This window comes from Gadus chalcogrammus, chromosome 2, assembly GCF_026213295.1.
Source record: "Gadus chalcogrammus isolate NIFS_2021 chromosome 2, NIFS_Gcha_1.0, whole genome shotgun sequence".
NCBI classification, from domain to species: domain Eukaryota; kingdom Metazoa; phylum Chordata; class Actinopteri; order Gadiformes; family Gadidae; genus Gadus; species Gadus chalcogrammus.
In genome coordinates, this window is record NC_079413.1 from 21,971,494 (window position 1) to 21,991,802 (window position 20,309).

The window sequence follows — 20,309 nt, forward strand, 5'->3', positions numbered from 1 at the left end:
AAATAAACGAGCTATAACAACACGCAGAATACTCTTTTCTGTGGGGAACTTTAGGATGCACTCACACTATGGGACCTTTACTTTGAAAAGACCCGGACCGGAAGCCCTCGGAGGTCCACGGTGGAGACAGAATAAACAGTGACTACTAGTGGCTCGTGTCGGTCCTGAAACATAATGGCTGCAGAGTACGAGTGAGTTTGTTGACAGCCTGTCAGAATCGGTTTCTTCAACACAAACATTACATTTTGTTGTAACATGTCCTACATTGTGTTTTGAACAGGTCGTGCAGCCATGTGACACTAACTGTGTTGGTATTCTTTTCAAGTGAACGGCTCTGGCAGGAGCACGTTTGTCTGGGCTAACGAGAACAGCTAAACAGTTAGCCACGTTACGTCATCACCTTCAATAAATGCTAACCACATCAGAATGCACTAAATCGCCTTTCCCCTGTGTGCCCGTGTACAGTGTGCAGTCTGAGATCGAGGTGCTCCAGTCCATCTACCTGGACGAGATACAGGTCACCAGTACTAGTGATGGGTGAGTCCCCCATGTTGTTTTTGCCACTTCGTGTTCCATGAACAATTGTCTCTGACATGCAGGGTTAAGGTGTGTATGTTAGGAACGTAAAACGTATAACATCAACCCCAGAGATTCTGTTTCAAGAAGCTGGATTTCCAGATCCGGATATGATGAGTCAGAATTCAGTGGGAGGCGAATTCGGTTTCAGATACCTAGTTTAGATTAATTATCTGTTACCATGGCGACTCATGCTGTGAGCCTCACGTGGACCAAACCTCTGGTTCATAGCAGGTTACACTGGTCACATAGCAGGATACGCCTTCTGAATTTCCTGATATTTAGGGTTTGATAGAATGTATCTGCTGAAATCTGCTGCCCTGAAAGTCGCTCAAAGGCTTGCTTGAGTTGCTGTGTGTGTGTGTGTGTGTGTGTGTGTGTGTGTGTGTGTGTGTGTGTGTGTGTGTGTGTGTGTGTGTGTGTGTGTGTGTGTGTGTGTGTGTGTGTTTACTTTAAACTCTGGGGTCAATGGAGTATATATGTTTTGACAATATTTCTTTTCACATCTGTTCATATGTATATATATTGCTTTTGTATATTATTATATATTATATATTCGATAACATGTGTGCACTTTTAAGGAGCTGCTCATTGCATTTCGTTGTACTTTGTACAATGTAAATAAAGCTTTCTATTCTATTCTATTCTATATATAATTGTAGGTTTTAAGTTCTCTATATGTAAACGTAAACCTGTATGTTGTTCTTATCTCCCATGCTCCAAAGCAGCCAGGAGGTGAGCCTGGTCCTCTACCCCTCCACCGCCGAGGACTCTGTCTCCCAGTTTGTCCGCCTCACTCTGAAACTGACTCTCGACCAGCAGGTAAGCAGTCATAACCATAATATTGTTCTCCTTCTTTATCCCGTACGTTTGAAACAGACTCACTTATTACTCTGCGCTTACTACCACTGGATTTCAACGTGGCTCTCTCGGATTATAAATGGACTAGATCTGAGGCAAACTATACAAGTAGTGTCCTTATGCTGGTTTCGGTTGCTGGTTTTCCCCGAATGTCAAATTTGCTGTTACGTGCCAGATCAAAGAGCCTGTTATTGAGCATTGCATCAAGTTATGAGAAGTCAATTTACGAATTTAGTTTGCCAACATTTATAAATGTCATTTATAGAAGTTTCTTCGCAGAAATATCAATAAATAGCCTTTTGAAAATGTATGAATTAAGATGATCTAGTTCTAGCAGATAGTATGGCCTTTCTACGTCCGTTACAGTTTACATATCTCTGTGGATATAATTTGTCACGCAATGGCAGCCTAGGTCCCGATAGCATTCCTACTTTCTCTCCATCTTTCCAACAGTACCCCTCGTCCCCGCCCTCCATCTCCATCCATAACCCTCGGGGACTCTCTGACGACATGCTCAGCAGGTATTCATACACTCTACCGGCCACTTGTTCTTCAATCAGCTCAGGAGGCTGGTTTGGTCAGACCCTCCACCGCCAATCTTATTCCTGTGAAAACTGTATTTTCCAACATCATTGAATGTTAAAGAGTGCGCATCGTGTGCAATTTAATGTTAATGTTTTGAAATTGCAGCGTGTGCTTTGACCTTTTTGAGTTCAATGATGTTCAATGAAGTCTGCATGTTTTAAACTGCTTTGTGCTCTTCGTGACGCTGTCTTTCTAATTTCCGTTGTGAATCTGTGTCTTCCCCAGTGTCCTCAGTTGCCTCCAAGCTGAAGCAGAGTCCTGTTTGGGTTCCCCGGTGTTGTATCAGCTCATAGAGGTCGGTTGGGCCTTCAATAGTTTGTTTCTTGTTTCTTTGTTTTGGATCTGGGGAACATTTTAAAATGCCATTGCCAATATTCATATTTCGCTGAGGCGAATTAGTTTTGTGATGCAGTTGTGGTTTGGCCATTATATAACTTATTTTTAACCTATATATTTTGAATACACATTGAGCTAAAATAAGTATATCTTTCTGCCCCCCCTTGTATCATTCTCCTGTAGAAAGCGAAAGAGATTCTGACTGAAAGCAATATTCCTCATGGGAACTGTGTCATCTGCCTGTATGGCTTCAAGGTATTGTGTGTGTGTGTGTGTGTGTGTGTGTGTGTGTGTGTGTGTGTGTGTGTGTGTGTGTGTGTGTGTGTGTGTGTGTGTGTGTGTGTGTGTGTGTGTGTGTGTGTGTGTGTGTGTGTGTGTGTGTGTGTGTGTGTGTGTGTAAGATGAGTACGTCGGTCAGTGTGTGCGTCTGACAGAGAGCCCCAGTGCCTGACACCCCCCCCCCCCCCACTCTCCTTGTGAATGCACTCAGGAGAGCGAGGCGTTCACCAAGACCAGCTGCTACCACTACTTCCATTCTCACTGCCTGGGCCGCTACGTCACCCACTCGGAGGAGGAGGTCCGCGAGCGACAGAAGGAGCAGGAGCAGGACAAGACGCAGCATCGAGCGGAACGACAGGTGGGTGCCGGGTCCCCGCCTGACCGAGCAGATAGTACATGACAGGGCTGGGCGGTTAATCCAATTTTGATTGCGATTTCGATTTTAGGGTCAAACGAGCACAAAATTAACGCGATCAAGTATTTTTCTTATTTATTTTTTATGTTTTATATAAAAAGGGCAGAACATCTGGATACATAACAGTATATTAATTTAGATTGGAATATTTTCTTTTTGACCATTTTGTGTATTTCTTTAAGGCCAAATTTCATTTATTGGGAAAGAGATATGCTGAATAAAAGCAACATCAAACAAAAAAAAAATCGTTTGAATAATTGTTCAACATTGACCAAAATAATCGTGATTATGATTTTTCCCGTAATCGAGCAGCCCTAGTGCACGATGTCGCCCAGGGGGCTCTCATTAACAGCCGCTTCCTTTCTGCCGGCAGGGGCTGATGGTCGTCTGCCCTGTGTGCAGAGAGCCCTTGACGTACGACGCTGGCCAGCTGCTGTCCTCGCCTGCACCCCTCCTTCCCCAGGTACACCCAGGGCTTTGATTGAAAGATGTACAGTGCTACTTATAATACAAATGCTTTATTCAGCTTGGGAGGAAATATTAGGTCTGCGCTATGGACATGTGTTGAATCATTTATTTGTGGAATAAAATTTGACCTAATGTAAATATAAACTGGTTAACAAATTGAGTACAGTTAGAATAGGGCACTCTAATCAGTAACCTACACTAAGTGTATTCTAACTGTGTGTTCTACATCCAAGCAGGAGGGAGCCGCGATGGGGACAGACTTCGTCCAGAAGTGGCGTGAGCTGCAGGAGCTCCTGGAGAGGCAGAGGGCCAAGGGAGGCATCATCGACCCCGACGTGGAGTCCAACCGGTTCCTCATCCACATCAACGAGGTGAGTGCTACTCGCTGTCAACGAGGGGACGCACGGAATGAGTGTCGAGACAGAGGAGGTTGCCTTCCATTTCTGATCTGTACGTTGTGTACATTAACGGGGCTTACATTAATAGTGGTGGAGCGTGACCATTAAGGCTCAGTCTTTACAGTAGAGACCGGGGTTCGATTCTTACCTCTTTTCTGCATCTCCTCCCTTCTCTCTCCCCCATAACTTCCTGTCTATCTCACTGTATCTTCTGTAGCTGTACTTAATGAATAAAAAATTTAAAGAAAAGTGTACATCAATGTTTTTATATCCAGTGGTCGGGACGTGCATTAAAGGTATGGTTCAGGTTCCCCGTCTTTGCGCTTCATGTCGTGGAGTAAACACGTGGTCAATTGTAAATTCCGCAGGTGCCTTCTGAAGGGGTAAACGGTGACCAGGATGCAGTCATCCCTCCGGACTTCGCCGCTGCCGTACCCGCCGAGGATGCCCGTGTCCCGGGCGACCAGGCGCGCGGGGCCCCGTGGCCCTGCAGAGGGGGACCGGGTCATCGGCGCCACGGGCCGTTCAGGGGGCCCCGGAGAGGAGGCCGGGGAAGGCCTCACCCCGCCCCCGGGAGACCCTCGCCCCCGACCGAAGGCCTCGACAAGCTCCATCTCCCCTCCGACGGCGGCGCCCACCCCCTCCCCTCTGCCCATGGGCCTCTCCGACCCAGGCCCCGTGGCCCTCCGAAGGGGGCCGACGCGGAGCCGGCTCCCGCAAAGACCGACAAGGAAGACCCAGCCGACCACGAGTACCGAGAGCCTCCGGACTCCACCGACAAACCGCCGCTGAGGCAGCCGACCCCGGGGGACCCGGACCCCCCAGCGGCCGACGGAGAGCCGGACGGCGGCCCGGACAAACGGGGACGGAGGAGGGGCCACCGGCCGGGCCAATGGCACGAGAGGCCCGAGAGGCACGCCAGGGGAACGAACCAATGGGACCCCCAGGGGGGGTGGCATCCTCGCTGGGAGGGGCGGGGCTCCGGGTGCAGAGGGGGCGGGCCCCGCCGGGGTCCCAGTAGAGGCTCCTCCCACCAGAAGGTGCAGGAGAGAGACGCTGGGCGGGAGGAGGTGCTATGACGAAGGGCCACGGGAGGGCCAGAGATAAACCGTGTGTGCGCCTCCATGCTCCCCTCATGTAGAACAAAGCCCTGCGCCAGAACTGCCCTTTGTTGTCCTGACATCCTGTCTCCCTCTGCACTGCTTCTGTACGCCGCTGTGGTACGCACACTCATGCACACTTGTATAGATTGCGGATGGTCTTTGGTGTCTTTTGTGCGACTACGTGACTCAAAACAACCAGTGACTGAAATAAACGTTGTTGGGAGATAACAAGCTGTATTTGTAAAATGTGTGTGTGTGTTTGTGTGTGTGTGTGTGTGTGTGTGTGTGTGTGTGTGTGTGTGTGTGTGTGTGTGTGTGTGTGTGTGTGTGTGTGTGTGTGTGTGTGTGTGTGTGTGTGTGTGTGTGTGTGTGTGTGTGTGTCACATCTCAAAGGCATTTGCCACTGCTTTTATTTTAGGTTTCTATTTCACGACGGGTCAGAATAGCCAACTAGATCGATCATCAAGCCCTAGTGTCGAAAATATTTTGCATAAATAATTAGTTGCTTAATCTCACAAATGTGACTTCATAAAATAATAGAAATGCTGGAGCTAAGGTCTGGGCTGTGGTAATTGTTGTTTTCGTCTGTTAATTATCTACTCTTACAAATCAGACCTTCGATTAATGTGTAACATAATTTCCTCCGGGATCAATAAAGTAATCGGTGTCTTTATCTAAATAGGACTGCTGGATCTGAGATTAGTATTTTCCATGATGGAATATGGATGCAATTACAATACTAGCCTGAAGAGGGTACTGTAACATTTCACATTATATTTACCTTTTCAGGTAGACAATTTTAACACTTTTTTTTTTACTTCAGGTATATTATTTGGTTAAAATATATTGTAGGAAAGAACAGGCAAAAAATTAAATAAGAATAAAAACAAACGGATACATTTGCATAAAAGGGGTGTGCCTATTGCACCCGGCCCGCTTCCTGCACCACGAGCTGCGCAGATATATTGCTTGGTCGCTTTTGACGTTTGCGCATGCGACATAGGCCAACCTAGAAACGACGCCATCTTTACTGTGTTTGTTATTGCGTTGAGCACACAGAGCCACTTCTGTTAGGAACCGTCGAGAACGCCCAAGCGGAGAGGCGGGTATTTTCAATTGTTTCCCCGTAAAAAAGACGAAATTATGCCTGGCGGGGCGGCCACCGCGTTACATAACCTGTACAAAAACTGTAACGTCAAGAGCTCCGACAACACAATGGACGACGACCTGGAGTCGGCGCACTCGGAGCGGGACAGGAGGGACTCCGAGTCGGGGATAGCGGCCGCCTGCTCCTCCAACGGCAGCGGCGGGGAGGAGTACGAGACGGAGGCCGTGCACCGGTCCAGAGAGTCCGGGGGCTCGAGTAGCCAGCACACCCCGGAGGGCGCCATGCTGGGCTGCGGCCGGGAGCAGGACGCCACGGTGGAGATCGGAGGGACTTATCTGTGCCAGCGGGCTGACAAGACCTGGCGTGAGTGCTGTCTCCTGACCAGTGCGGTGTTCGTCTCTGCATCCATGGGCTGATTGGTTGTTTATCCCGGGTTGTTTTCTTAGCTTTGCATGATTTGGATGCTCTCGTTTTTCAGATTCGGCGGAAGTTATCCAGTCCCGGACGAACGACGTAGAGGGAAGGGAAGAGTTTTATGTACACTACGTGGGCTGTAAGTCACTGCCACCGTTAATGCATATTCAACCACAGATGGAAGACGTATTAATCCTATTAATGCACATTGCTCTCTCTGACACATTTCTATTTTTTATCTCTTCCTGATCCATTGTTGACCCCCCCCCCCATCGCTTCCTGTGCTGTCTGCCGTCTGTCATCCTGCTGTCCCGTCTGTCGCACTTCGCATCCCCGCAGTCAACAGACGCTTGGACGAGTGGGTGGGGAAGTCACGTCTGGCGCTGACCAAGACCGTCAAAGATGCAGTCAGAAAGAGCACAGAGTTGGGAAGCATCGGGGATCTCGTGGACCAGCCAGAAAGAAAGATCACCCGCAACCAGAAGCGCAAACATGACGAAATTAACCATGTACAGAAGGTATGCTGATGTACGTTTGTTCTCTCCTCTCTCTATCTCCGGGGTCATACGGGTTTCTCCACCGATGTTATGGTGAGCAGTTGGCTCCACCGATGTTATGGTGTTCAGTTGGCTCCACCGATGTTATGGTGTTCAGTTGGGTGATGGTTGAAATGTACTGCCAGAAGGTTGTACATTTCTCAACAGTGCACAAACTAGCCTTGTTTGTGATCTGTTGAGATTTGTCTTTTTGCTATGGGCCCTCTTTCTTGGTCTTTGTCCTCGTTCAGGGTTACGCTGTCATGCCCTTAACTAGATTGCTTTACCCCCATAGACGTATGCGGAGATGGACCCTACAACGGCCGCCTTGGAGAAAGAGCACGAGGCGGTAAGGAGGGTGCAATGCATGTGTGGCTTCGGTCTGAGATCTAACTGCAGTTCTATGTTGCTATTATATTCGCAATATTTTGGATAAGATTCTGTCTGTTTCGGTTATTTTATTGTGGTATAGCCTTGATTTTCTATTGTGTTAATATTAAGAGGTGCTCTATATTGTTGCTAATTATTTTTTACTGCAATAGGAGCATTGCACACTCATTTCAATATATTGTGCCTCCTGCCTGGCTGTAGCGTCGCAACAAAAGTGTGTTTGTTATGCTGTTAATATTTATCAGTTGGTGAAAATAGTGATGATTCAGTTAGTTAATGTTGCCATGGTAACCCGAGAGCCTTTAGAGTGTGGCCACATTCCGTGAGATGTGATTAGTCACCGGTCAGTGACAGTAACGTGTAGCTAGCCGGCTCTTCCTCTCACACCGCCCTGTGTTTCCACCGGGCCCCAGATCACCAAGGTGAAATACGTGGACAAGATCCAGATCGGCAATTTCGAGATCGACGCCTGGTACTTTTCACCCTTCCCCGAGGACTACGGCAAGCAGCCCAAGCTGTGGATCTGCGAGTACTGCCTGAAGTACATGAAGTACGAGAAGACCTTCCGGTACCACCTGGTGAGTAGCGGCCCCTCGAGCCTTGGGCTCATTGTGCGTTCACACCAAAAGCTGTAAAGCGTTTTTGAGCGATAAACGCCCATTCACTTTCTATAAGACATGAGGGATAAAACGCTTGAGCGATAGCTTTAAAGCTGTAAAGAGCCAAAGGAGAGTTGAAAACCGCTCGACTCTATGCAAATGAGCTAGTAGCGTTTCGGCTGTAAATGACCGCCATGATCGGAATGTAGTCTCTCGTCGGCGTGGGTGGTCCAAGTAAACGTACGCGAGAAAACGCAAGAGCGATATGAGCTGTAAATATTTTGGACAGCGTTGCGTTTTGAGCCATTTGGCGATTTTGCATCTTTTACAGCTTTTGGTGTGAACGTACACTCAGGGATGAGCTGCCTGGGTTATTCTGTGGCGTTATAACTACAAAAACGACAATCAGACCCTATTATTAAAGGACAATACAGGCTTGATTGTTTAAACCATCGTTTCTATTACTGCCTTCACTCTAACGTCAAAATCACATGCCGGAACCCATGCCGATTCGCCCGAAAAGCATTAAGCATATGCGTGGCTCGTCATGATTGTAAACCATGGCAATAGCACGCTATCTCTTTGAATCCACGTGCCACCTGTTTACTGCTATTGAGTACATTTGAGGCCAGGAGAGCTCTTCCCTAGAGGCTAAATTCTCCCTTGACAAATTGGATTGAGTGGGGGTTAGTGAAGCCAGGGGAGATGTAACAATGGTTTAATCACCCTGTTCTTTGTCTGTGGGGATTGTTTTCTTACCTCCAATATGTGTTTCTAAGGGAGGAAAACAATTGATTGTGTCTACCTGCTATCCAATGGTTGAACTGAATCATCCTCATCCTCTCTGCCTGCTCTCTCTCCCGTCCAGTCCCACTGTCAGTGGAAGCAGCCCCAGGGAAAGGAGATCTACCGAAGGAGCAACATCTCTGTGTTTGAGGTGGACGGGCGAGACCACAAGGTGAGGCTCCGTCGACATCTGCTCATGCATAATGAAATCTAACGCGGGCGAACACAAATGAGTCCAATCCATTGAAGTGTGTTGAAATGGCGCCCCCTAGTTAAACCTCATTGCTATTATTTATTCTCCATTTGTGTTATTATGAAATTCATTCTCTAATACACTAAGTGAAGTCAATTTTGTTTGTCTCGCCCTTGATCAAACTTCCAATCTGAAAGAGCGTGACCGGCCACATTACGTATGCACCCCCCCTAACCATAGAACCCCACCCCCACCCCACCCAAACAAAGAAACCTGGAGCTGGGTAACAGAGTGGGGGCCCCTTCAGTCCAGGGATGGTTAGGATGCGACAGGGGATGGACATGAAAAGCGAGGCAGTTTAAGAATAACATCGTCAGCGTTATTTAGTTAGGAAATAAACGGAGTGATGTCCGTGTTGACGTAGAGGTGCTGACTGGTGAAGCTCTGTTGTGTGTTTGTGTGTGCGCAGATCTACTGTCAGAACCTGTGTCTACTGGCCAAGCTGTTCCTGGACCACAAGACGCTGTACTTTGACGTGGAGCCCTTCATATTCTACATCCTAACAGAGGTCAACCGACACGGGGCTCACATAGTGGGCTACTTCTCCAAGGTACCGTTCATTAGCAGTGCGATCATTTGTGTGAATTAGGGCCGTCAAATTTAGCTTCAGTATTTTGAAACTGCCTTGAGAACTTGACTACCTCGAGTCTCAAGTCTCTCTGGAGTCTTGAAAGAAAATATTCTGTCTGATGCTAAGAGCTTGGATACGTTCTAATTGTATGCATTGTTGTTGGTTGAAACCATGCTTTTTTTTCATTTTGATTATGCTGATACCTCCCAGCCTGGCTGTCGATGTGACTAATTTGGTGATCTCCCTATCTATTTCATCTCGAAATCTGAGCTCATATTTATTTTTCGAGTAGAAGAAGAAGAAAGAAAATGTTGGGCAATTATGAATACCACAAGGAACACATTATTTCCAGTATTTACATTTAAAAAAATAAATAATTGTTTCGATAAAACAGCTATCCCTATTTGTCTGGGCATCGATTTATTTAATTATTTTATATTCCATTTAACTTGATCAAACCTTATTTTGAGATTGTGCTGACCTTCTGGCTCCCCCCTCTGGATGAAGCGTGTAAAGCAGGAATGTATTATTATAAAATGGCTCAAAAGATCTCTCAAAGATCTGTTTTCTACTCTTTGGCGGCAAAAACTGCATGGCGCTACACACACGAGACTGAAAGCAGAAGTGTGTGTAAGATCCTCACCTACATTGTTCACCGTCTCGGGTGGATCAACAGTGCTGGCTGATGAAAAATGATAGCTAACTGCAACGCTGGAAAACCCCAAAGAGACTCAGTTCATTACCTTCAAAATGCTGCAAATGCAAAGTGTGCGACATTTATTTAAACGTAGATCTTGTAAATGTATTTAATTTAAATCTTTTATTTGTATATTCAAATGCGATTTATTTGTGAACCCGGCGACAGCCTGAGTGTAGGGATATATTTCACGGTGCAGTGTGGGCGAGCTCTGCTGTTGGTGTGAGTGTGTGACCGAGCCATGACTCCCCCCCCTGTGTTGTGCTGCAGGAGAAGGAGTCCCCCGACGGGAACAACGTGGCGTGTATCCTCACCCTGCCGCCCTACCAGCGTCGGGGCTACGGGAAGTTCCTCATAGCCTTCAGTGAGTAGAAACGGCCCTGTCACTGCTTATTGACAACCAGGCATACAGTATTGGATTGAGTGTCAGACGGTGTGTTTGTGTGTGTCGCGCCAGGCTACGAGCTGTCCAAGATCGAGAGTACGGTGGGCTCCCCGGAGAAGCCCCTGTCGGACCTGGGCAAGCTGAGCTACCGCAGCTACTGGTCCTGGGTCCTCCTGGAGATCCTCCGGGACTTCAGGGGGACGCTGTCCATCAAAGACCTCAGGTGAGGAGGCCGGAGCCTCGGGCTGCGTTCGCACCCAAAGCCAAGCGGGTATTCTGCTCGTGTTACTAGTGCGAACCTTTCTCGTGCGGGTGATTCGGCATCAAGCAAAATTGTAATATTTCTAGTCCAGCGAGCAAGTAGAATTTTGAGTACCACATTGTTTGCATCGAGCCATTTCTGGCGAAAGATTTTAATCTATTTGGGTTTTTACATTGACTTGTAGTATGTATTTATATTTGTATGTATGTATTCGTGCTGCACTTTCGCTTTTGGTGTGAATGCACGGTAAGGGATTCAACGGATCTGCTGATATCCCATAGTTTCCAGGTGGTTTATTTCTATTGACGTTGTTACGGCGATTCTGACCTCTGGGCCCTGCTGTTTGTCTGTCTGTCCGTCCACAGCCAGATGACCAGCATCACGCAGGGTGACATCATCAGCACGCTGCAGTCGCTCAACATGGTGAAGTACTGGAAGGGCCAACATGTCATCTGTGTCACCCCAAAGCTGGTGGAAGAGCACCTCAAGAGCGCCCAGTACAAGAAGCCCCCCATCACAGGTACACACGCACCCTCCCCAGTACAAGAAGCCCCCCATCACAGGTACACACACACACCCTACCCAGTACAAGATGCCCCCCATCACAGGTACACACACACCCTACCCAGTACAAGAAGCCCCCCATCACAGGTACACACACACCCTACCCAGTACAAGAAGCCCCCCATCCCAGGTACACACACACCCTACCCAGTACAAGAAGCCCCCCATCACTGGTACACACACAACCTGACCAGTACAGACACAACCTAACCAGTACCAGAGGTCACACAACACAGGCACTAGGGATGGGCAAAACGATTCATTTCCGCGAATCAGTTCTTTCAGTTCCGTTCACTATCGCGATTAGTTTGTTTGATTCGTTCGTTTGATTCGTTCATTTGATTCGTTCGTTAAGTCAGATCGAAACACCAGCCGTATTTGAGCTGCGCCAAGCTGCAACGAATCAAACCGCACCGCGCGTCGGAAACGAGGGGGAATAAAACAGAAACGAATAAAGGTTTTCAGTCACGGTGCGCTCGGAAAACAAAAAAAGCACATTTCTGTAGCATTGGCCTATACACAGTTCGACCATGCCCATGGTAGGTAAAACAATACTTTATTAGAGGCATGCAATTGTGTTGCAGAACAAAATAAAAAGAAAACGTATAAAGTGCTTGCTTGATATTGAAGCCTACAGCGATCGTTAGTTAACTTGTGTGGCGGTGCCTTGTCATTTGTTTACCCGTGTGCCATGGCAACGCGATTTCTACCTGCTGTAGTACTCTCACTGGCTGAATCTTTGAGAACATTTTAGACTCAATCAATATTAGGTCGTGGGGAGACGGAGCTCTGTTCGTTTGTATATTTTATTTACGTGACCATATTTTTGTTTTATGTTAAAAAATATATATATCAACGAATCAGTTCTCTTTTTTTGGGAATCAGTTCTCGTTGTTCACCTTTGGGATTCGTTCGTTGTGAACGAATCGTTCACGACCAACCCATCCCTAATGGGTACCGATCCATAGCTAGTCTCTTCATACATAACCAGTACAAGAAGCCCCCCCATAACAGAGACATAGACACACCCTACCTTCTCATACATTAATAGTTTCAGATAGAAAACTGTGTGTGTGTGTGTGTGTGTGTGTGTGTGTGTGTGTGTGTGTGTGTGTGTGTGTGTGTGTGTGTGTGTGTGTGTGTGTGTGTGTGTGTGTGTGTGTGTGTGTGTGTGTGTGTGTGTGTGTTCCCTCCCTCGAGAGTTGAGTCCTGGTAACCGTATGTTTCTCCTGCTACAGGGAGCTCTGACGTGTTATTGTGTGTCTCCTGACTGGTGTGTGTCTCCTCCACAGTGGACAACATGTGTCTGAAGTGGGCCCCGCCCAAGCACAAACAAGCCAAGCTGTCCAAGAAGTGAGAGGTGGAGCCTCTCCTCCACACCTTCATCTCCTCGTTCCTCTTTTTTTGTTCTACTCTGAAGGCCCTGTTGTGTTCTTATATGAATAGCCTGTGTACATTTACAACTGTCCATATTTTTTTAAAAATATACCAAACAAAAATGTGTCTGAATCTTTTTTTTTAATGACTCTACTGATGCAATATCAAAAACCAGTTTGTGCAACCATTTTATCCGTTATGTTTATTTCTATTACACATTTGTGTGGCAGGGATGAAGGAAAACATCAGATAAATGAAACTGCATATGTGAACGACCTGAAGTTAAATATATGGCTCATTATGGGAGGAGCATATGCTGCCTTATACGGTAGGCGAGTTGTCGTGTTGCTAGGAAGATTCTCATTGGCAGAGCGTTTGAGTCCCTAGGCCGGGGGATGCACATGATACACAAAGCATCTGTCGGTGGAGAGTTTCACCCCCTGCACGACATATGGCAACATGATAGATTGGCAGCTGTCACCAATAACCGACACAGATGACTTTATTGATCCCTGAGGTAAGTATTAGTTAACCTCGTCTTGAGCTGACTGGGAAGGGATGTGAATCCTATATTAAGATTATTGGTAGACATCCTACACAGATTTGCTGACTCATACTCTACTCCTACTCTTGTCTTTGACAAATGATTGCTTGAAAAGCAAGAGGAAATATTGTGAGAGCTACTAGACGAGATAGATAACAACTTTATGAATACCCCGGAGAATTTTTTCAGTAGAAAACAGGATGACATACAATAAAAATACTAAGTGCCAAGGAAAATAAAATTAGATGCATAAGTAAAGACAAACAAAACGGACGGTATAAATTATAAAGCGGCCATGTGCCACTAATTCACAGTATATATTAAAGTAAACAAATGCAATGCAAAAAACAAACAAAGTAGGCTATGTACTGTATAAAGGAGGGAGAGATGGTTGAAACCTGAGGCTCGTATGATTCAGGTTGGTAACTGTTGATTTTCAAGCGGTTGAGAAGATAAAGAGCTTGTGTTCACCAGCACAAAACATTTTGAGGAGGGGAAAACAAAGAAGAATGCATTGTCAGTGCATGTTATTTGATCTGAAGAAAATGCAAACAGGCCGAAACATGGGCTGGCTCTTCACTTAGGCCTATAGAGAGAGGTATAGAGAAAGAGAGAATCAAGATTGGCAAGAGGTATTCAGACTGGACGAATTAAATGATTGTGGAATCATTTAACATTTTTTCATGACAAAACAAAAGAACAGAAAAGGAACTTTTCCAAGTACTCCCTTTCAGCTGATCCCAGTCGAAACCAGTGCAGCCTGAGATAATGGGGGAGGACCGGAGGAGGAAACCCCAGCCATCTGATTGGTTCTCCTCCTAGGTAACATTTGATCGACTTTCTGGTTTGACAACATTCTTGGTATTTTACCACGGATGGCGGACTGCTAGGATTAATCAAGCGATCGTCACGTTACCTGGATGAATATCGGATACACCTGTACACCTGTAAACTACACCACTGCATCCTGGCCAGAGTTAAACGATCGTCCAACCTGGAAGACGAACCGCTTTGTTCAATTACAGGTGATTAAAACGCTTCACCTTGAGGCGACTTCCTCGCCTGTTGGTTTTGGACCATCCAGATCCCACCCGGTCAGGGCTGTGTTCTTCTTTCTTTATAAAGGTGTTTTTCGCAGTCGAAAAATAGTACAGTTCGGCTGCTGATCCAGACGATGACAGTTTGAATAATCGAAAAAAAACGATATTTCCCCACATTTTTGGCCAATTCCGATAATCCGGCCTCACTTGATCTACATAACATCAGAGATCAGGAACCACACCTTTTTGATAGTGTAGGCCTATTTTGTAAACGGTTCAACCTGCACCTGTTATAGGTAGGCCTATATTAATTTCCCCTTCCCTATTATTTAATATAGTATTCTCTTAGTTAGTTCATCACAAATGTGATGTTCGTCTTATGTTTGGAGAACAACATAAAGAAGAACAACTTTTAGAATTGTTCCTGCGGTAGGTAAAGTTATTGTTGCCGAGGACAGGAGCCTTTAGAGGTCATTGTCTTCCTCGCTTTGTCACGGGAGGTTAAGTTAAAGCAGCGAGCCCTGTTTTGCCATTGTTGTGCTGCGTCGATCTATGTTGATCTGATCTAATCATTCTCTAACAGGAGAATGAACACGTTCCTCGTTGTTTTGGTGGCAACAGGTGAGTTCCATTCAGGATCATTTGTATCTCTCAGAAAACAATTCCGCAGTCATTTGTGTGTTTATCCTCATGTAAATGTGTGTTTGTGCTCCTCCAACAGGTCTGAGGTCATGCCTCTCTCAAGGTAAGGAGGATAAAAAGTGAAGTTGAGCAATGCCAAATATAAACACTTAAGTCGGCTCGGCCTTGCACAACACCAATGACACATTTTGAGTTTGAACATAAAGTTCAATAACGCTATGAATAGCAAACAATGTACTCGAAGTAAATATCAAGAGAGTCTGTCATACAATATCAAAGTAAGTGTGGGTGTGGTTGCTTGTTTTCAACTCGGGTCAATATTAGTTTTTCCAGCCATTACTTCATCTATCTTCTTCCTCCGCAGTGTGTGGCCGAGCCCCCCCGGAGAACCGCATCGTGGGAGGAAGTGATGCGGTGGAGGGGGCGTGGCCGTGGCAGGTGGACATCCAGCAGGGGGCCAACGGACACGTATGCGGGGGCTCGCTCATCGCCGCCGACTGGGTGCTCTCGGCCGCCCACTGCTTCCCAACGTGAGTGGGTTTGAAGCTCTATAAAACCACCGAAGCCCCTTCAACCGTGGGTCTGTATACGGCGTCTACCGCGGAGCGCAGGAGACGCTGGACGCCAATGGAACCTGAAACATGGACGGTTGTCTGGGGTTCCTTTTTAGATGTCTAGTCATCCAGTACCATCCATGAATGTGGTTACAACAAACTCGAGTTGCACCTAAGATTAAACAAAGTGCAGACATAAATACGGCGCTTGGCTATACGATTCGGCCGCCATTACCTGGAGCATTAGGCCGATGTCGGTTGCCTTGTTGCTGAATTCTGGTGGAAGCTACCGAAGTACTCTGAGGAAGGCACCAGCAGTGCAAGCCTACCCAGTGTCTGTCAGGAATGAAAAGACCGTGGACTGAACTGCTCTGGTTGCAAAAACAATGCATACAATTCATTCATCTGCCTTATGATACTCATATCAGACAATGACCTCTGTAAAAGAGCGGTCGATATCCCTTAAAAAGAGGAACATAAACGCACACTCACAGCACTCCAGGCAGACATAAAAGCCTACTATCATAAGTACAGTTAAAGGCTGATTATCGTCCCACGTTCACGCAACGCAAGGGCCACGCACACGCTTCGACGGGTCGTAAACCTGTTTTGGTTCTGCGCCGGGTTTTACTGAGCGGACCAACCACAGCCCTTTACTGCTGCGACGCCTCAACGGAAGGTTACAATGTCTGGGAGGCGCACGTCCGGCCCTTGCGTTGGACGCAAGGAGGCTCCGCAAGGACGTAAGGGGTCCGTAAACCCCCTTGGGTTGCGTGAACGTGGGACCATAATCAGCCCTTTTTATAGTCACGGTATAACTTGTTTCTTGCCTGATTTTGACACACTAAGTCCCTCTCCGACCCCCCCAGTCCGTCGGACGTGTCGGAGTACCGGCTGTACGTGGGCCGGTACCAGCTCAACGGCCTCAACCGGTTCGAGACGGTGCGGCGGGTGTCGCGCGTGCTGGTGGCGTCGGGCTACGAGAGCCCCGAGAGGGGCAGCGACCTGGCCCTGGTGCAGCTGGACGGGCCGGTGGAGTGGAGCGAGTACGTGAGGCCCGTGTGCCTGCCGGACTCCGGGGTGCGGTTCCCCGGGGGCCGCCCCTGCTACGTCACCGGCTGGGGCCACATCCGGCAAGGAGGTGGGCTGTGGGGGGCTTATTCCAGGGGGGTTGGGGGGGTTTAATGGTCATTCTTGTTTTGACGTTGTTTGGTGTTTATCAGCCACCCGCTATGCAGATATCCTAGAAAAATACAAATTTGAAGTAATTTTTAAAACAAGTGAAAAACAATTGTGTAGCAAAAGAAGTATAAAGCCGTTGTGGCCCGGTGTTGTTTTTGTCTTTAACTGATTGGCCTGACTCTCATGGTCTTTACAGATCAAATACAGGTTAAATGACGCATGTGCTAGATGCAGTGAGTCTAGATTTCCTAACCGCTAGACCAGGTTGTAACCTCCGTGTTGTTGTTGTTGTTTTTATGGCTGCGTTGTGTTCAGATAAGGCTTCTTCTCCACCTTCTTTACGTCTTTAATCTTTGGTACCCATGTTGGATTTTACTGCCGCAACCTTTCCTACAGAAGCACTGGCATCAGAAAGGGACGCATATTAGTGAGGGAGGAGGCAGTTCTGGTCGTTATTTTTAATTTGCACCATCTTTCCCCGAACCACAGTTAGTCTGCCGGGGGTGGGGACTCTGCAGGAAGTGATGGTGCCAATTATCGATCAGACTTCCTGCCGCACGATGTACAGCGTAGACGCTGATGGCACCGACGACGTGGACATCCTATCGGACATGATCTGCGCTGGCTACCAGGAGGGCGGCAAGGACTCCTGTCAGGTCAGGCCCCCAACAAAATATATAGAAGGACACACACACACACACACACACACACACACACACACACACACACACACACACACACACACACACACACACACACACACACACACACACACACACACACACACACACACACACACACACACACACACACACACACACATACACACACAGCGAGAGAGAGAGAGACACAAACACAGCGAGAGACATTAACATACAGAGACACACACGCACACACACACAGTGTCGTGCCAACCTCCTGTGTGTGGTTCTCCCGCGGCTGCAGGGGGACTCTGGAGGTCCGCTGGTCTGTCCCATGGGCAACGACACCTGGATCCAGGCGGGGGTGGTGAGCTTCGGCCTGGGCTGCGCCGAGCCCAACCGCCCCGGCGTGTACGCCAAGGTGTCCGCGTTCGCCGACTTCATCCGGGCCACCGTCCCGGAGGTCCAGTTGATCGCCGCGGGCTGGAGGAGCACCGCGGCGCTGGCCCTGGTCCTCGCTCCCAGCCTGGCCTGCCTGCTGCTGCTGAGCTGAGCTGAGCTGAGCTGAGCCGCAGAGAAGAGGTCGGGCTTGGTTTAACTCAAAGCTCTGCGTTGTACCGGATCACTACTACCTCTGAGGATGTTTTTTTATGCATGTTTTTATAAAGAGGTAATCGTTAACGAGTAATCATGAGTTGAAGGAATCGATGAACGTGAATGTGGTGAAGGCACGTTAAAGGTCCTACCTTCTCTTTTGTCCTGGCCCAGGGCAGAGGGAAGTGTGCCTCCTGGTGGGTCGATGTGTTTAGCAGTGGGAAGTGGCATGTTATACCTAGTACAGCTATGGGTGGGGGTTGTGCAAGGTAAGCTAAATTGTACATACTAACACATTAAGCTAGTTCAGCATTTGTGCAAAGTCAGCGTGTCCCACAGAACTGAACTGTGACTGCCATGACCGTATGTGTACAGTATCGACTACGCTCCGAGCTGCCAGGTGTAAACATGTGTACATCCCACACTACTTTTATTAAGCTTCAGACCACATCTACTGGGGAATTGCAGTTAAACGTATAAGAGGAGTCGGTGCATATCATGATTCAGTGTCAAATCTTTTCTTAGTTGAGACTTGTGGTGGAACTGAAGTGGCTGAGGTTTATAGTGGTCGTAAATTACGTTTGATTTCCAAACATTTCATTTTTATTTACTCCAATTGTATCGCCCAATTTGGAGAATACTTGTATACGTTCAAACTTTTCTTCAGGTTAATAATTTTGATAGAGGGAGCATTCGTGACAATGTGTTTGCATTATTATGTGCTGTTGTATTTTGGTATTGGGTGGATTTGTAGGAAGTTGGGCTAAACTGATGATTGACACCACATGCAACACTTAATCTCAGAGACGGTGGGTGAAGCTTTATTATTGCTCCCATGATTGACTGACTAACTACTGACTCAAATGGCCGCAGATATGCAGCAAGCTTTAATAGCACTCCTAAAAAAAGGATATTATTGATCGGTTATCAGGACCAAAACCAGTGATTATATTTCTTTCTTTTTTTCCACATTTGTGATTTATGGTCCTATAGACAAATATGTACTATATTCTCTCTAACCTTGTTTCACCAAATTTGCTAGCATTTTATATCATGTGGTCATATTTTGTATGTTGAGTGATTTTTATTTTATTTGTATATGCATTTCATTGAATATGTAGCAGCCTTTGCAGATGCTGTGAAAAAAAATAGATTTTGGCGACAACTGAGTTTTGAGTAACAAGACTGCCATCCAGGGAGGACTGTCCACTTGCCAGATGAATGGACAATGATATAGAAATACTTTTTATTTCATTTATATCCCTTTGTGCCATGCAGGTGCCTTTTTAATAAACAATATTAAACATGTTCTGTCAGTATTGTTTCTCTGTGTTCTGTGGTTTTCTACAGACGTAGGATAAGCATGACGATTAAATAATCTTAAAAGGGATATTAAGGGATAAATGCATATTTAAACACCATACCATAATATAGGGTGCTGCGTTGCCATGTTTGTGCTGTAGTCCACGTCCACAGATGGTACGGGAGCAAAGTGGAGCATAAAGGATCCGTGCTCTCCCATGAGTCGACGCACTCCATGAACTCTATGGAGATTTTGCAACTAATCTGCACTTACAAATATTTAAGGATGTATTCACACTCAATGAAAGGAAACTACAAGGAAAATACGTTTTTTTAGTGTATGAGCTGCTGGTCATCCAGATATGCTTCCTAGAAAAATATCAAATTGAATTGGTAAGAAAATGAAATGGAAAGAAAACTAGCAAAAATTGGCATTCTATTTTATTCTATTGGTAACCAAAAGGCTAAACATTTTGAGATATAATTTTTCCCATAAAAGACAAAAGTAACTTTGTTTTGAAAAGTTGTCGGGCCATATAATGGCTTAGATGTAACATATTTTTAAACTCATCAATATACGGGATTATTGGCAATGAACTGGGGGGTCGGTATGAGGTCAGAGTAGATAATAACGGCGAGGGAAACAAAACGCACAATGGCGCATCAAATGGGCAAAGCACTGCCCTCAAATTTGACCAAGTAAACAACTGACGTGATACCCTAAGATTAAACAATTTTTCAGAAATCTGTAAACAAATTATGCTTATGCTTAGAAAGCGATGGGGACATAATAGGTCTTTTAAAAATAGTGTTTGGGTCATGTCCCCTGGGTTCCCAGTTTAAATGA

At 46.6% G+C, this 20,309-nt stretch overlaps 3 protein-coding genes across 8 annotated transcripts; all 3 read left to right on the top strand.

Moving 5' to 3' along the window:
• The first annotated feature begins 83 nt into the window (after positions 1-83).
• rnf25 (ring finger protein 25) lies at positions 84-5,830 on the top strand. 5 transcript variants are annotated; one of them, XM_056605002.1, is made up of 10 exons: positions 84-191; positions 466-537; positions 1,302-1,398; positions 1,891-1,958; positions 2,248-2,317; positions 2,542-2,613; positions 2,849-2,995; positions 3,426-3,515; positions 3,754-3,891; positions 4,287-5,828. In XM_056605002.1, exons 1-10 carry the CDS (start codon positions 175-177, stop codon positions 4,995-4,997), a joined length of 1,482 nt encoding a protein of 493 aa, XP_056460977.1. In that variant the 5' UTR covers positions 84-174; the 3' UTR covers positions 4,998-5,828. The 5 variants fall into 5 exon arrangements, with proteins under 5 accessions (XP_056460977.1, XP_056460978.1, XP_056460976.1 ...); XM_056605003.1 differs by having other exon boundaries at positions 91-191; positions 1,305-1,398; positions 4,287-5,827; XM_056605001.1 differs by lacking the exon at positions 84-191 and having other exon boundaries at positions 198-537; positions 3,757-3,891; positions 4,287-5,830.
• Positions 5,831-5,988: 158 nt separating this feature from the next.
• Positions 5,989-13,107, top strand: kat8 (K(lysine) acetyltransferase 8). Its single transcript, XM_056605004.1, has 11 exons — positions 5,989-6,492; positions 6,608-6,682; positions 6,883-7,061; positions 7,375-7,428; positions 7,883-8,047; positions 8,937-9,026; positions 9,517-9,657; positions 10,646-10,739; positions 10,833-10,983; positions 11,388-11,542; positions 12,879-13,107. The coding sequence occupies exons 1-11, from the start codon at positions 6,165-6,167 to the stop codon at positions 12,941-12,943; spliced, it is 1,497 nt and encodes a 498-aa protein (XP_056460979.1). The 5' UTR covers positions 5,989-6,164; the 3' UTR covers positions 12,944-13,107.
• Positions 13,108-14,227: 1,120 nt separating this feature from the next.
• On the top strand, positions 14,228-19,495 carry si:dkey-16l2.17 (serine protease 33). Of its 2 annotated transcripts, none has more exons than XM_056605006.1 (7): positions 14,228-14,843; positions 15,131-15,168; positions 15,269-15,292; positions 15,554-15,719; positions 16,613-16,884; positions 17,415-17,581; positions 17,871-19,495. In XM_056605006.1, exons 2-7 carry the CDS (start codon positions 15,135-15,137, stop codon positions 18,117-18,119), a joined length of 912 nt encoding a protein of 303 aa, XP_056460981.1. In that variant the 5' UTR covers positions 14,228-14,843; positions 15,131-15,134; the 3' UTR covers positions 18,120-19,495. The 2 variants fall into 2 exon arrangements, with proteins under 2 accessions (XP_056460981.1, XP_056460980.1); XM_056605005.1 differs by having other exon boundaries at positions 14,230-14,532.
• The last annotated feature ends 814 nt before the right edge of the window (positions 19,496-20,309 follow it).

Coding starts and splice junctions, on each gene's coding strand:
- kat8 (XM_056605004.1), top strand. CDS start 6,165: ATGCCTGGCGGGGCGGCCACCGCGTTACATAACCTGTACAAAAACTGT. Junction 10,740..10,832: donor GAAGTTCCTCATAGCCTTCA/GTGAGTAGAAAC, acceptor GTGTCGCGCCAG/GCTACGAGCTGTCCAAGATC. Junction 11,543..12,878: donor CAAGAAGCCCCCCATCACAG/GTACACACGCAC, acceptor TCTCCTCCACAG/TGGACAACATGTGTCTGAAG.
- si:dkey-16l2.17 (XM_056605006.1), top strand. CDS start 15,135: ATGAACACGTTCCTCGTTGTTTTGGTGGCAACAG. Junction 15,720..16,612: donor GCCGCCCACTGCTTCCCAAC/GTGAGTGGGTTT, acceptor CGACCCCCCCAG/TCCGTCGGACGTGTCGGAGT. Junction 17,582..17,870: donor GCGGCAAGGACTCCTGTCAG/GTCAGGCCCCCA, acceptor CCGCGGCTGCAG/GGGGACTCTGGAGGTCCGCT.
- rnf25 (XM_056604999.1), top strand. CDS start 410: ATGCTAACCACATCAGAATGCACTAAATCGCCTTTCCCCTGTGTGCCC. Junction 3,516..3,753: donor CTGCACCCCTCCTTCCCCAG/GTACACCCAGGG, acceptor TCTACATCCAAG/CAGGAGGGAGCCGCGATGGG. Junction 3,892..4,286: donor TCCTCATCCACATCAACGAG/GTGAGTGCTACT, acceptor TAAATTCCGCAG/GTGCCTTCTGAAGGGGTAAA.